We start from the raw sequence: 12,532 nt of genomic DNA on the forward strand, positions 1-12,532 counted from the left end.
AATCTGGACGCCGTCCAGAAAATCTGGACGCCGTCCAGATACACTGGCAGGCTCTGTCTTCGCTGGTCATTTTACGGAAAATGTTTGCTATGCTATGGATCTCCGATTCACATGTAATTTGTTCTAACATGCTCATATATGATTAAAAACCTCAGAAAAATAGTTCGGGACCCGACCCGAACGTGTTGACTTTTTCGTTGACTTTGACCCGACCTAAGTTGACTTTTAATCAAACTTAACCAAATGTTTGTGCAATCATTCTAACATGCTTTTATACTTGTACCTTGCATGAAACATGACAATTTGATTCACATGCTATTATGATCGAGTCTTAACGAGCCATAGAACTAATTGAACATCTTTGACCTATCGTGTTTACCGTTATTGATACAACCTATTGTTTAGGTCAAGACTAGCATTGTTCTTTACACACGTTTACTTGTTGAAGTACTTTACTACTCGTGCACTCAAGGTGAGATCATAGTCCCACTTTTACTCTTTTTGAACTTACATTTGGGATGAAAAAACATAAACATTTCTTTTACTAAGTGAACACAAGTACAGGAAAACAAACATTCTACATACGAGTTTAGAACAAAATCCTCAATTCGATTATCATTAGTTACACTTGCCGGGTGTAGGCGAGAACTTATGTTGTATGGATCCATATGGGTTTGACAAACCCTCATTCAAACGGTTCGCTACCGTTTACGAATGAAATATATTTTCGAGAAACAGTGTATGTTCTAGCACTAAGTGATGGGGTTCAATGGAAGGAGTGTTAAGCATTGATAATTGGGTGCTCGCGAAACAAACTTTTGGAATGTATTACTATTATCTCGTTGTTGCAAATCTTGTGGTTCACTTGTACTTACTTACTCAAACCTATGATTTCACCAACGTTTTCGTTGACAGATTTCTATGTTTTTCTCAGGTCCTTGAACGATACATGATACATGCTTCCGCTCATTATTTTGATACTTGCATTGGATGTCGAGTATATATGCATACATGGAACGTCTTTTGGCTACTTTTAAATTGTGTCGCATAAGTTTCATTTGTACTTATAACTTTGTAACGTAACTTGTGGTGGAACTATTCTTGTAAACTTCGAACAATCTTTACATTTGAAATGAATGCGACATATCTTTTGGTCAAACGTTGTTTTAAAGACTTATGACCACGTAACGGGACCTAAGTAGACGGCGCCGTCAATGACGATTTTGTCGGGTCGCTACATTAATGGTGTGAAATATTTGGCTCTTGGCTAAGATCAAGTTATAGAGGAGAATATTTATGAGCCGCGCTTTATTTAATTTGAAATAAAGTCGCAGCATGTAAATTTGCATGTCCTCATATAATTCTGAGAGTTATGTACTCATTTTTAATGGTCTAGCTATTAGTTGCATGCTTTTAATTATTAATTCAGCTATACCAATTTTTTTATGCACATGAGCAACTGGATGTTCAATAACAATCGCTTTAGACATATAATAATCATAAAATGCTTGAGATGTTGACTCACCAACATTATCAAGTCTCTCCCTTTTAATGGTGTAATCGAGAAATATGCTCTTAATTTAATAATTCAAATAAGAAAATTTCCTAATGCCACATTTCGATTTGATAATAAACAAATATGAGACCATCTGTTAGATGTGTCTATTAGAACCATGAAATATCGAAATGGTCCACATGATGGATGTATTGATCCATATATATCACCTTGAATTCTTTCAAGAAATATTTGTGATTCCTTTTCACAATAAACTTTTCATTAATCACCATATGTGCTTTTCATTAATCACCATATATACTTTTTCATTAATCACCATATGTGCTTTTTCATTAATCACCATATGCCCTTTTCATCATATATCCTTTTCACCATATGCGCTTTTAATCATATGTGCTGCGCTTTTCATCATATGCGCTGCGCTTTTAATCATATGCGCTGCGCTTTTAATCATATGCGCTGCACTTTTCATCATATGCGCTTTTCATCATATGCGCTTTTAATCATATGCGCTGCGCTTTTCATCATATGCGTTTTTAATCATATGCGCTGCGCTTTTCATCATATGCACTTTTTATCATATGCGCTTTTAATCATATGCGCTGCGCTTTTCATCATATGCGTTTTTTATCATATGCGCTTTTAATCGTATGTGCTGCGCTTTTCATCATATGCGCTTTTCGGTGCTACATACGTATTTCTCATTTTCGGTTATCATTGACTGATAATCATATCCATTATGATATATATCAGAGAAACTTAACAAATTTCTCTTTGATTTGGGAGAAAACAAAGCATTGTTTATCAGAAAATTCGTACCATTTGGTAATATGAATTTTTGCCTTTTCCGTTCCTTATATCAAGTTTGCAATACCTGATATAGTATTTATAATTCTTTCATTTGATTTAAATCAATGCAATATTTCTTAAATTTGATCATAGTGTGTATGTTACCACTATCTGCAATACATAGGTCTTTACCATTTAATTGATGTTGTATTTCAGCAGGATTCATACTAAAACTTCAGATAAGATAAGCAAATAATGAGTTATATTTCAGCAAGATAATCAAATTATATTACCTGCAAACAAGTTACATTCTGAAGTACATAAAAGATAACACTTAATAAACATATGCGTTATGGTCTAAAACCATTTATTTATGATTGATACATTACAAGCTAGGCATCATAGAAAATTCAAACCAATTAAGTCTCAAGGTAGCTCAGGGTTTATTTAATCAAGATTTTTCAACAGATTCACTCTCGTTTTCTTTTCTTTTGGGACTTATTTCTAGAGATAAAAAAGATTTTCATGTATTCAAGAAATACTAGACTGATGATCCACGTTACCAGATCATTAATAAGAATCTCCGGGATTCTTATAAGAGCGTCTACTAACAACTTCAATTTTATTCTTTCATGGATCACCGTTATTTCTTGATAATTAATATCGTATCTATCTTTGAGTATTTTCCATAATCACTTGGATCTTCGATCATATAATATGTAGATTCTAAGGACTCGTCAATATGTTTGCTAAGAAAAATAATTGTTATTGCTTTCTCTTGTTCGGAACAATTGTTATTTTCATTTAGGGTTTCTAAAATACTGATTGATTCGAGATGTTTTTCTACATTCATAACCCATGTTAAGTAGTTGTTTCCACTTGATTCTAAAAGAGCAAATTTAAGCTTTTTCAAATTCGACATTTTCTATTATCAAAAGATGAATAACAATCATAATCAACTTCTATTCATATACAAGTAATAAAATGAAATTAGAATCATTTTAAATTCATAAATAGCAAACAACAGAATAATGGCATGATTACAAATGATAAAGCCACAAGAGCAGGATAGAATATAGGTTCACCCAGTGGTATATTAGCAACAATGATGATAGTTTATATGACTAATACAATAGAAAAAATCATCCTTGTGTGAATCATCTTTACAAAAAACTTTTTGAGGGGTGGTAATCTGAGAAAATGAAGATTGATTTGTGAAAATGTGAAAACGGAGATGTTTATTTTATATTTGAAAAATATAGTCGTTGTAACGTCGTCAGTTGATGTTAACAACCGTTATGTATATATGACTGTTGTAACGTCGTTAGTTGACGTTAACGAATGTTATGTACTCGTTGTATTAATAATAATTTTAATAAAAGAATTTTATTAGTACAAATACGATTACTATAAATACATTTAGTACAAATACGTTTAGTATAAATAAGAAGATTAAGAGAATAAACATATTATGCATAAATAATAAATTTTAAGAATTATGTATGCATGAAATAAATAATGATTAATTGAATAAGTAATCATAAATGTTAGATAACATAAATATAAATGTAAGTAAAAGTTAACAAGAGTTAGATTACAGAAATATAATTCAGGCGGTATAACCGACCATATATAACTTAAATAACATAAATATAAATGTTAGTGAAGTTAATAAAAGTTATATTACATAAATATAATTCAGGCGGTATAACCGACCATATATAACTTAATAACATAAATATAAATGTTAGTGAAGTTAATAAAAGTTAGATTACATAAATATAATTCAGGCGGTATAACCGACCATTTATAACTTAAATAACATAAATATAAATGTTAGTGAAGTTAATAAAAGTTAGATTACAGAATTATAATTTTACTTATGATGATAATAATATTTACCTTACTAATAAATAATAGAAGATATCCTTAAAGAATTTCTTACCTTGATTAGTGACTTGTGCTTGCTTAGATAAACCTTGATTATACGGAGCACTTTGTGCTGATAACGTGTTATAATTCAGTAGGCTTATAACTACCTTTAGTGGTTTGATTCTTATGTTATAATTCAGTAGGCTTATAACTACCTTTAGTGGTTTGATTCTTGATTAAGAATACTAATAATGAAGTGTAAGAACAAATATGATAATGGAGAGAAAGAAAGAAACACTTTGTAAGTGTGAGAAATGGTGCAAGTTTAATGCTTGCATTCATGAGTATTTATAGCCTAAAATCTCAATATAAAAATACATACTTTATGTACCAAAATTGACTATATGTATACACCAAAATTGACTATCCATATCTATATTATTATTATTATTATTATTATTATTATTATTATTATTATTATTATTATTATTATTATTATTATTATTATTATAACATTGAGAAAATTGTACATCATTTACAATTGCATTTGATGCATATATATATATATATATATATATATATATATATATATATATATATATATATATATATATATATATATATATATATATATATATATATAGTATATAACTTACTGTACAATGCTGCTCATTTTTAATATGTAAATATAACAAGATATAGTCAAATATATTCTCGGCCACTTTGCATGACTTTTGATTTTCATAACAAAATTATTATTTTTTATTTGAATTAAATTAAAATAGTTCCTAAAACGTACTATAATAATATCTTTCTATAAAAATAAGCTTAAGTTAGATAATGAGGAAAGATTTTAAGTATGTTCTTTACTATTAGAAAATTGAAAGTAATGGCAAACCTTCTAAAATTAGAATTAAAAACACACGGGCCGGTTGTCGGCTCCAATACAAAGCTGCTAAACCGCACCAAGATTCAATTTTTCCTATAATAATAATAATTGGCACCATAAAGTTCACTAAATCACGCACCCCTTTTCATCACAGCCCACCTGACCACTCCCATTTTGACACACAATTCTCACTATCACCACCCAAATTCACATCCATTTTTTTATTTCATTCCTATCTTCTACAACTACTATTCTTTCAACATCTAATTCATGTAAGTTTTGCTTCCATTTTTATGATAATTCCCATTTTTTACTAAATTATATGCAACTTCAATCATCCTCTGGCTATCTTTTTATGTTTTTTTCAATTTAAACGATTTGAATTCTCCAATCAAGTTTAACTAATAAAAGTATATGTAAGAAAAATGATAAACGGAAAATTAATCTAATTTTTCTATAAAAAAATTGTGTATTTTCCAATAAACATTTCGCTGAATACTGTATTTATTTAATATTTTTTCTTGATGTTAATTCTCCGATATATATTACGTTTAAAAATTGTTGCTTTTCTGGTTCCTCTAAATATAGATGTATTTTTGTGATTAGATTAAAGATCATAAACTTGATATTAATGTTTTTCTACTGATTTAGATGGAATTTGTTGAATACACTTTTAAGATTGTTATTGGTGTGAGAAGTTAATTTAGTTTAATAACTTGTGATTGATCTTATGTTTTTTTCCTTTTCTTAACAGTAACCTTTTATTAGCTTAAGAGGAATTCTACTATTACTACCAAAAAAAAAAAAAAAAAAAAAAAAAAAAAAAAGAGTGAGAGAAAAGTTATGAACTTCAAGAATTTTGGAAATCAGGCGGTGGCCGAGGTAGGAGGTGGGAACGGGCGGCCACCAGGCCCGTTCCCACCTGCAACGCCCAGTAGCTTCCATTTGGCAAGACAAGGGTCAATATATTCATTGACTTTTGATGAGCTACAAAACACAATGGGTAGCATTGGTAAAGATTTCGGGTCAATGAATATGGATGAATTGTTAAAAAGTATTTGGAACGCAGAAGATGTTCAAACAACCGGTAATAATAGTACTACACAAGTAGGTGTTGGTGCTGGTGCTGGTGCGGGTGCTGGTGGTGGTGGTGGTGGTAATATTCAACGACAAGGTTCGTTGACTTTGCCAAGACAGTTAAGTCTTAAAACGGTCGATGAAGTTTGGAAAGATATATCGAAAGAGTTTAATGGGTTCGGGCAGCCAGACGTACCGCAAAGGGAACCGACTTTAGGCGAAATGACACTTGAGGAGTTTTTAGTAAAAGCTGGTGTAGTAAGGGAAGAGGCTCAATTGACAAATTCGCATAATGTAACGAATGGTAACGGGTTGTTTAATAATTTGACAAATACCCAAAATACCCCTGGGTTCGGGTTTCAACAGGCTGCAAGTAGGAATGCAGGTGTGAATGTTAACAATAGTAACCAAATAGCATTTCAGACAACATCGAATCTACCGTTGAATGTGAATGGAGTTAGATCTTCACAACAAAATCAGCAGCAAATGTTTCAAAACCAAACGAATCTTTCGTATGGTGGTCCAATGGCGATAGCGAGTAGTAAGCCGTTGAGTAGCCCTGTGATTAGGAACGGAGTAATGGGGATTTCGCAGGTTAATATGAACAGTAACATTAACAGTAACAGTAATAATAATATGGTGTCGAACGGTATGTTACAAGGTGGGATGGGTGTTACAGTTGCTGGTGGTGGGTCCCCTGCAGTTTCGTCGGATGGAATGGGGAGGACTAACGGAGATACGTCTTCGGTTTCACCGTCTCCGTATGAGTTTAGTGGAGTTTCGAGGGGGCGAAAAAGTGGTACGGTTGAAAAAGTTGTTGAAAGGAGGCAGAGAAGAATGATCAAGAATCGAGAGTCGGCTGCTAGATCCCGGGCTCGTAAGCAGGTAATTATATTTTTTTTGGATACATGTTTTTAAAAAATTCTAATGACAGCCCTAAGGGGTTGTTAACGTATATAAATGGGTAGTACATTGTGGTTATTGTTGACTTTTGATTGACGGTTATTCTTTTGTACAAGCATTTCATGCACCTTAACGACAGCCCTTAGGGCTGTCGTCAGAAAAGTAGTTTTTAACTAGAAATGTATGCGTACTCACCATTCGGTACTAAAAAGTTATCTAAGTTTGTGTTTGTTTATGTTCTTGGTTATTAATAGGCCTACACAATGGAACTAGAGGCAGAAGTTTCAAAACTGAAAGAGCAGAATCAGGAACTGAAAAGAAAGGTAAAATGATCAATCTTTTGAAAAAAATGATCAACATTTATATTGAAAAAATGATCAATCTTTTTTTTATATATATAGAATGAGCTCTTTTTTTCCCGCATGAATCTTAACTGTTGAAATTTACGATGACGAGTTTCATACTTAATAATGTGCCTTTTGAAGGGTGAAAACATTTATATTGAAATCTTGAATTGACAAAGTTCATATTATTTTTGCAGGCGGAGATGATGGAAATGCAGCAGAATCAGGTATCCAGAATCAGCTTGTGTCGAATTACTAGAATGCTAATTAACATGATTTTATTAAGGCATTTTCAATAGAGGTGCAATAGCGACGCAATTACTCCCGGTTTGACTTAAACGAGTCAAAAATCAAAAATTAGCATTAAGGAAATGGGCCAAACAGGTTATAAGATTCCAACCCCAATCCCGCCCAATCATTTTGTTGCAAGACTGCCAATATTTTTTCTAAAACGGGTCAAACGGGTCAAAGTGTGGTAGTTTCTACCCATTTTCTTATGAATGAGTTAACCCTGACAAAAAGTTTTTCTAAAACGAGTCAAAGTTGTCAAAGAATCTTTTTATTAAATACAATCTACTAAACTACTTATGTATTAGAAGTTAATATTAGTCTTTATTTAATATTGCTCATTTCGTCCCAAACCTTTGAACATGTTACCCAATGTCCCAATCTGTCACTTTTGCCATATCTGCCTAAAACGGCAAGTGACAAAAAGTTACATTTCAGCCATTGATTTGTGAACTAGGCTAACTTGATCTCTTTTACATTATCTGGTCTGAACGTAGCAGGTTATGGAGATGATGAACACACAGCCTGGAGCAAAACGACGTTATCTAAGAAAGACACAATCTGGTCCTTGGTGAATCCTTCGTGGGCCGCAGCAGAAATCGACCCAGAGTTTACAGGGCTAAAATGGGAAATATATGCATCTGTACATATTTCGTAGAAACGGGTTTTAGGTTTAGGATTAAGGATGTGAGTCATGTGTTTCTGTAAGATCTCAATTTAAGTTTTACAAACTGCACTAATATATGGGACTGAAGTAGAGGTAATACAAAGTTAGGTTACAATATTTGTTGGCAAATTTAAGTTGCCATGAGTGCCTTACTTTTGTGATGCTATTTAATTTCTTCATTGCAAAATAATGCTCATTATGCAAGTGCCAAAAACAGTTTTGAATAACTATAAATGAATAAAAGCTTCTCTGTTTTTGCAGATTTTCGTATAATTTTGTGAAAGAACTAAATTTTTGTTGATGATTACTCGATGAATAATAAGTTCTAAAAATGACCGAATGCTATTAGGTTTTCTGTTTTTTTTTTTTTTTTCGTCAAGTATCAAACTTTAATGTTTTTTGTCGTTGTATGTATTGATTGTCCCTATTAAACCTTCCAAAACATTACTGGTACATGTCTAGTGACCATTCTGTCTGGATACTGAATTCTAAAAACAATATAACACAATATAACATGCATATAATTTTTTTTTGAAAGGTTATACTTCGTAATATATAAATAAAAAATGTCACTATAATAACAGGCGGGTGCAAAAAATTATTAAATTTTTTATTACAGCTGGGGCAACCACTAAAAAAAACCTTATTTTTTAGTAATTTTTTTTTTTTAGCGTAAACTTTTTTTTTTTTTAAATCCAACTGGGGCGCCCTGCCATGTCTACACAAAGCTCCGCCCCTGATTGAGGCATGCGATTATAATATTTTGGAGTAATAAAAATGTCAATATAATTAACAGGCGATTTACATTATTTTTTTCTTCAAGGTTTCTTATTGCCATTTGTTGTTCATTCACGAAAAAAAAAAAGTAAAAGCCATTAGATATCAGCAAAGGCCATCAACTTTGAAAAGATAACGACAATATATTAAGTTGCAGTTGACCTAACATGAAAATATTATTAGATTTAGATAAGATTAGACCATCTCTACATTATTTAGAAGACTATTTAGTTAACATAAATAAATGGTTTGGATAATATCAATAGACTCGCCCGTTACATCATCCACCAACCTCCAATCAATTTGATTCAGTGTTTGTCTCATGACTAGTTGAAATTTTGAAATAGACCAGCCTAATTAGGCCAAAGTCGGTTAAAAGCAGTTACTGACCAGTGGATCAACTCAAGATAACGGTCAATGTCGATTAAAGGTAAATTTAATCAGTTAATGTCGAATTTATCCGGAAAGAAAGGTACTAACCATCTATTTCTCGAATTGACCGATTTGCCCATACAAAATCCCAACCATTTATTTCTCGAACATTGAATTTTACAACCTTAGTTTTTGAGATTGATATTCTAACTAAGACCAAGTGATAGAAAAATTGATATGGTTACTTTGTGAAAGATGTGATCTCACATCGGTGGGAGGAAGAAGTTGGAGGTGGGTGACTTGGTTATAAAAGGAGGTCATATGCATCATTCCAACTTGCACCAATCAATACACTTTAAGTATTTGATCATTTCTTTCTTTCTTACCCTTGTTTGGGAGTTGTTTTAGTTAAATACTTTGGAGAGTGTATTTAGCTTAAGAGAGTTGTCTATGTCATTGTAACAATTTGTGATATAGTGTATTTCTCTCTTTGGAGGCCCGTGGTTTTTCTCCTGTTTTGGAGTTTCCACGTTAAATTCTTGTGTTGTGAATTGTTCTTATTTCTTTACTGTTTTTCATTGGGCGTTTGTTGAAAATTAGTGAGACCGTAATTTCCCAACAACTGGTATCAGAGCGTCAGGTTTGACGGAGGGTCTCAGTTATGGGAGTCGGAGTATGCTCTGTGGTTGCCACGGGAGTGGATCGTCCACATCAGAAACGAGTTCTATTGATCGTATAGGGTATCTGGTTTGACAATATTTTTTTGATTCGGAGTAAGTGGTGTCTAGAATTTGTAGTGGACCGGGTGTTGGATTTTTCAATTTAACGGATCCTGTGCGCCACTCCACTACATCTGTCAGCCAGTCGAAACGTGAGCAAAATCAGAGAAAGTGTTGTTTATAGGATACGGATGCGATGTCGAAGTTCAGTCCAATGAGGTTTGATGTAGAGAAATTTGATGGTAGGATCAATTTTAGCTTGTGGCAGGTTCAAGTCAAGGATGTGTTGATTCAGTCCGGTTTACACAAGGCTTTGAAGGGTAAACCCACCCTTGTTCCCGGCAGTGATTCTAGCAAGAAGTTTGATGAAGAAGAATGGATTGATATGGATTTGAGGGTGGCAAGTGCGATTCTTTGTGTCTCGCAAAGAACGTGCTTGCAAATATGCACGGGTTATCAACGGCTAAGGAACTTTGGGATAAGTTGGAGCAGTTGTACCAGGGCAAGGGCATCTCAAACCGGTTGTGTCTTAAGGAAAAGTTTCATACTTTGCGTATGGATGGGGGTTCAAAGATTTCAGATCATATGAGTATTCTTAATGGTATTGTTTCAGAACTGGAGGCTATTGGAGTTAAAATGGAAGATGAAGATAAAGCTTTGAGGCTGATATTATCTTTTTCATTGTCCTATGAGCACATGAAACCTATTTTGATGTATGGGAAAGAAACTCTGAAGTTTGAAGACGTTACTAGCAAGCTCCTATCTGAGGAGAAAAGACTGGAAGGTAACGGGGTCTCGTCATCAAAAAGTACGGTACTGTTGTGTTCGGATAGGCGGAAGAAAAACTCCGAAAAGAATCTGGTACGCTGGAGGTGCGGGAAGACTGGGCATGTAAGGGTTAATTGTCCAGGTGGAGCTAACTCGGCAAATGGCTCCAAAGGCGCTAATGATGTCTCCGTTGTTACGGAGAGTGACGAATTCCTCTGAAGTCACGTCATCCTCATGGTGTGTCCGCGCCACCATGGAAAGGGATGTTCGTTAGCGGTTCCACAATAGCACATGGGCACTGGTTTGGCATTGGTGCAGGTTGTGTGGTGGAAACTGATGTTGAAGCTGATGGAACTTCCAGGAAAGCCAAACGGGGAAGTTGCACCGTAAATGTTCAGCTGGTTATTCAACATATGCCGAGGTGAAATTCTTAGAATGGTATCTTCTAAGTGGTTATACTCTTACAGTGGAGTATGATAATTCTGTTTAGAGTTATGATTGTCTGTTATGACAATGATTGTCGGTTTAGACAATGTTCGATGAGGATGCAAGTTTTGTCTCTTGGGAGATAATGTCAACGGCATGAAGATGAGGATCTTGAAGTTGTTGTCGAGGAAGCGTCTGCGTCGGTTATCCTTAAGTATGGTTATCTTTTTCTATCAAAAAGGTAGAGATTTGTTGGTTTTGTTTTTGATAGAAAAATTGATATGGTTACTTTGTGAAGGATGTTATCCCACATCGGTGGGAGGAAGAAGTTGGAGGTGGGTGACTTGGTTATAAAAGGAGGTCATGGGCATCATTCCAACTTGCACCAATCAATACACTTTAAGTATTTGATTATTTCTTTCTTTCTTACCCTTGTTTGGGAGTTGTTTTAGTTAAATACTTTGGAGAGTGTAGTTGGCTTAAGAGAGTTGTCTATGTCATTGTAACAATTTGTGATATAGTGTATTTCTCTCTTTGGAGGCCCGTGATTTTTCTCCTGTTTTGGAGTTTCCACGTTAAATTCTTGTGTTGTGGATTGTTCTTATTTCTTTACTGTTTTTCATTGGGCGTTTGTTGGGAATTAGTGAGACCGTAATTTCCCAACACATGGCTAACGGTGCGTGCTGCACCCGAAATTGAACCAGCACACATGTAACACGACTCTAATGCGACGTGCTGGTGGGTATGATGGTGTGGCGTGCTGGAACCAGGCACGCGAGAAGTTGCAGCGTGTTGGGTCGAATGTGAGTACGTGGAAGCTTTTGAATGGTGAATGAGGAAGTGAACGTTTGTGTATGCAACGGATATAAAATTTATTTTGCTGCTATATATACACATACAACTAAAAAAAAACACTCATAACATACATTAATCTATTCAATGGCACCGATGACGTCTAATTTCGACGTTTATTTCGGAGGTGGCTTAACGATCAACAATAAGGAATATGTTGGCGGAACGAAAATGCTATTTAACAACTTCTACATTAACGAATTTGATTTTTCAGAGTTGAAAAATTTAACTACGGTAAGTAATTCACTCAAACCGATTCCATTTATGGATACT

At 33.8% G+C, this 12,532-nt stretch overlaps 1 protein-coding gene across 2 annotated transcripts; it reads left to right on the plus strand.

Annotated features, from left to right (window-relative positions):
- The first annotated feature begins 5,061 nt into the window (after positions 1–5,061).
- LOC139893978 (ABSCISIC ACID-INSENSITIVE 5-like protein 5) lies at positions 5,062–8,599 on the plus strand. 2 transcript variants are annotated; one of them, XM_071877180.1, is made up of 5 exons: positions 5,062–5,338; positions 5,821–7,028; positions 7,301–7,369; positions 7,588–7,617; positions 8,176–8,599. In XM_071877180.1, exons 2-5 carry the CDS (start codon positions 5,910–5,912, stop codon positions 8,251–8,253), a joined length of 1,296 nt encoding a protein of 431 aa, XP_071733281.1. In that variant the 5' UTR covers positions 5,062–5,338; positions 5,821–5,909; the 3' UTR covers positions 8,254–8,599. The 2 variants fall into 2 exon arrangements, with proteins under 2 accessions (XP_071733281.1, XP_071733282.1); XM_071877181.1 differs by having other exon boundaries at positions 5,064–5,338; positions 8,179–8,598.
- Positions 8,600–12,532: the final 3,933 nt, after the last annotated feature.

The sequence above is a fragment of the Rutidosis leptorrhynchoides genome, chromosome 2 (genome assembly GCF_046630445.1).
Source record: "Rutidosis leptorrhynchoides isolate AG116_Rl617_1_P2 chromosome 2, CSIRO_AGI_Rlap_v1, whole genome shotgun sequence".
NCBI classification, from domain to species: domain Eukaryota; kingdom Viridiplantae; phylum Streptophyta; class Magnoliopsida; order Asterales; family Asteraceae; genus Rutidosis; species Rutidosis leptorrhynchoides.

Bases quoted from the DNA above. Each gene is read 5' to 3' on its own strand.
- LOC139893978 (XM_071877180.1), top strand. From the start codon at position 5,910: ATGAACTTCAAGAATTTTGGAAATCAGGCGGTGGCCGAGGTAGGAGGT. The intron at 7,029-7,300 runs GTAATTATATTT...GGTTATTAATAG, and splicing joins GATCCCGGGCTCGTAAGCAG to GCCTACACAATGGAACTAGA. The intron at 7,370-7,587 runs GTAAAATGATCA...TTATTTTTGCAG, and splicing joins ATCAGGAACTGAAAAGAAAG to GCGGAGATGATGGAAATGCA.